Source organism: Tupaia chinensis, unplaced genomic scaffold, assembly GCF_000334495.1.
Source record: "Tupaia chinensis unplaced genomic scaffold, TupChi_1.0 Scaffold143564_1, whole genome shotgun sequence".
Classification (NCBI taxonomy): domain Eukaryota; kingdom Metazoa; phylum Chordata; class Mammalia; order Scandentia; family Tupaiidae; genus Tupaia; species Tupaia belangeri.
Genome location: NW_006203409.1, coordinates 60,187 through 63,070, shown reverse-complemented (window position 1 = coordinate 63,070; position 2,884 = coordinate 60,187). Strand labels below are relative to the sequence as shown.

At 51.6% G+C, this 2,884-nt stretch overlaps 1 protein-coding gene across 1 annotated transcript in view; it reads left to right on the top strand.

The window, feature by feature from the left end:
• The window catches only part of LOC102470813 (HLA class II histocompatibility antigen, DP beta 1 chain-like), a 17,400-nt gene extending 15,391 nt beyond the window's left edge, over positions 1-2,009 (top strand). Inside the window, exons 4-5 of the mRNA XM_027766438.1 lie at positions 1,014-1,124; positions 1,873-2,009. Of these exons, the coding sequence (XP_027622239.1) occupies positions 1,014-1,124; positions 1,873-1,889 (128 nt within the window). The 3' untranslated portion in view covers positions 1,890-2,009. The remainder of the gene's footprint in view (positions 1-1,013; positions 1,125-1,872) is intronic.
• The last annotated feature ends 875 nt before the right edge of the window (positions 2,010-2,884 follow it).

Sequence of the window (2,884 nt, the reverse complement as noted above, 5' to 3'; positions counted from 1 at the left end):
TGTGCTCTACACATTGGGGTTACGTCACCCCAGGTTTTCTCTCTCACTTCTTTCTTTCTTTCTCTCCTAGTTAGAGGGCAGAGGCCAAAGACAAAGAGAAAGGGATAAGGCACCCCCCCATTGGGGCGTGGTCATGCTGTGATCCTCTTTCCTCCTCTTCTCCATCCCTCCTGTGTTTTGGCCTCACTAGCACATGCAGCCAGCATGTTTTTCAAGTCCAAGTCCCCAGGGCCAGGATTTGAACTGCAGTAGGTCCTGTCGGATCCAGCTCCTAATGCACAGCACTCTACCACTGTGCTACAGGCTGCTTCTCCACCACCACCTCCTCCTCCTCCGTATTTTTCTTAATCAAGTCCCTGACTGTGGCCTGGGCTGGGACCAGTGGAGGCCAGGTGATCACAGTGTGGGTTTTTGTCCTTGACCTGAGAGAGTCCTAAAGAATCTTGGGAACCAGCAGTTAACGTAATGGCTATGTCACTGGACTCCCACGTAGTCGACCACGGTTCGTGTCCCGGACCTGGTTGCTTAGAACTCATGCCGGGCGCGTGTGCGTGCGTGCCCAAGATCCCAAGAGGAGAATGGAGGAGAAGGGATTGCGGCGTGACCACCCCCCTGGGGGGTGATTTCTCGTTTTCTGTCTCTATGTCTCTCTCTGTCTGGCGAGCACCCCCTATTAAAAAAAAAAAAAAAAACTCTCCAAAAAAAAAAAGAATCTCTCCCTGTTAGAAAGTCTCAGAAAGATGATGACCTTCCCAGCTGGCCCTCAGACATGGGAACTGGCCTCTCCCTTCAGCCCATGAGCGTGGATTTTGTGGACCAACCTGGAGGGCAGCTTCCTGTGGAAGTCAACAGAACCGAGACCCAGAACTCGGGTGCTTTCCACATCTTCCTCCCCACACTGGGCCCAGGCTCGGCCTCGTGGTCTCCCTTTGACCCGGTCAGGCTCCAGGATGTCAGGCAGGGCCCGGGGCCCAGCAGGCAGAGGTGAGGCTGACCCGGGGCTGTCTCCACAGAGGCACAGTCTGATTCTGCTCGGACCAAGATGCTGACTGGAGTCGGGGGCTTTGTGCTGGGGCTCACATCCCTGGTAGCAAGCTTCGTTCTCCATCTTAGAAGCCAGCGAGGTAAGAAAACTTCCGGAAAGCATTGGTATCACCTTCCCACTGTCTTGTCTTCTCTTCTACTGTGATAAAGCTGAGGCAGAAAAAGCAAAACCACAGAGCAAAGAGGACACTAAAAATATATTCTAATAAGGCAAAGCAAGCCTTAGAGGGGGAAATCTCACTCCTGGCACAGTGAGAGTCCTGACTCTAGTTACCTGTCCTGCAGGGTGTTCCTGTAAGCCAGGGTAGGTACCCATCCTGTGGGCTGTTCTGTTAAGTCTACAGACTGGCCCCTGCTTTAGCTCCCAGGGGTGCAGTGTTTGTACAATTTCCAAAGATGTTGTTACTCTTCATTCTCCCAGTGACGACCACAACTGCAGCCATTAGGTGAGGTTTCTGCTCCCTTCTCTCTGGGGATGTAGTTCACTTCATGGTGTCTTGATTTGGGGGCATTTACGAGTATGCTATATTCACGATGTTGTAGGAAATGCCCGATAACGAGGAGAGACTCCCCAGGGCTAGTTACTTTTTTCAAGTCGGGCCACATCGCCTCCAACGTGTCCCATTTTCGACTAGGGGTGGGGTTAAGCAGCGAGCATTTCTTGGTCTTGTTGCTGAAAGGAACCCCAGAAACACTCTTCTGTGGCTCATCAGGCCAGCACTCAGCCTTCCTGGGTAGTGTCTTGTCTCCTGGGACTCTAGGGGGAACAGTGGCACAGCCCTGAGCTTAAGTTGTGTTTCTGTTCTGTTCTTCCCCCTTTTCCTTCAGCCTCACAGGGGTCCTGAACCAATCCCAAACATCATGCATCCCTCGGAGCAAGTACATCTGATACACCTGTTCTGCAGCTTCCAGCCTGGAACCTCCGGCTCCCAAATGGGCATGTGACGGGGCTGTGCCTCAACGCCAGTTCTGTCTCTGCGTTTCCACCGAATGTATTTCTCTTTCTCACGTTGTCTAGTCTATTGTGTCTTTTCTGAGGGACATAAATTACTGCGATCTGACATCACTGTCTGCCTTTCTTCTTGAGCAGAAGGAGATGGTCACATGCCATGCTTACGTCTGAAGGGCTGGTGACATCAGGTCACGTGAAGAGCCCGGGGATAGGTCATGATTGTCTCACCCAGGCATGGATAGATATGATGGTGATCAAGTCCTCATGTTGAACAGGAGGGCAAGTGATTGGGGACCTCCTAAAATCAGCCTATTTCACCAAAGAACCCAGGTTCATGCCCCCCCCCCATCAATAAGGAGCAGGACAAAGACTCCTAGTCATCCGTGATGGATCTGACACTGGGTCTAGCTTTTGCCACCCATGGTTACACAAGACTAATGTAGCATTATTTTTAAGCTATGATTTTCAAATGTAAAAATCAACATAAGGGACTAGGAGTGGAGTAACGTTTATGTTGCTGGACTCCCACGCGGCCAACTGTGGTTCGAGTCCCAGGCCCATGACTTGAAACTCACACTAGGCATGTGTGTGTGCATGCCCAATATCCTGATAAGAGAATGGAGGAGAAGGGATTGCGGTGTAGTCATTCCCCCTGGGGGTTGATTTATTGCTTTTTGTCCGTCTGTCCAGCTAGCACACACGCCTTATAGAAAAAATCTCTTTTTTTGGGGGGGGGAGAGATTTTCACTGTAGGGCGCGTGCGCTCGCCAGACAGACAGAGAGAGACATAGAGACAGAAAGCGAGAAATCACCCCCCAGGGGGGATGGTCACGCTGCAATCCCTTCTCCTCCATTCTCCTCTCGGGATCTTGGGCACGCACGCACACG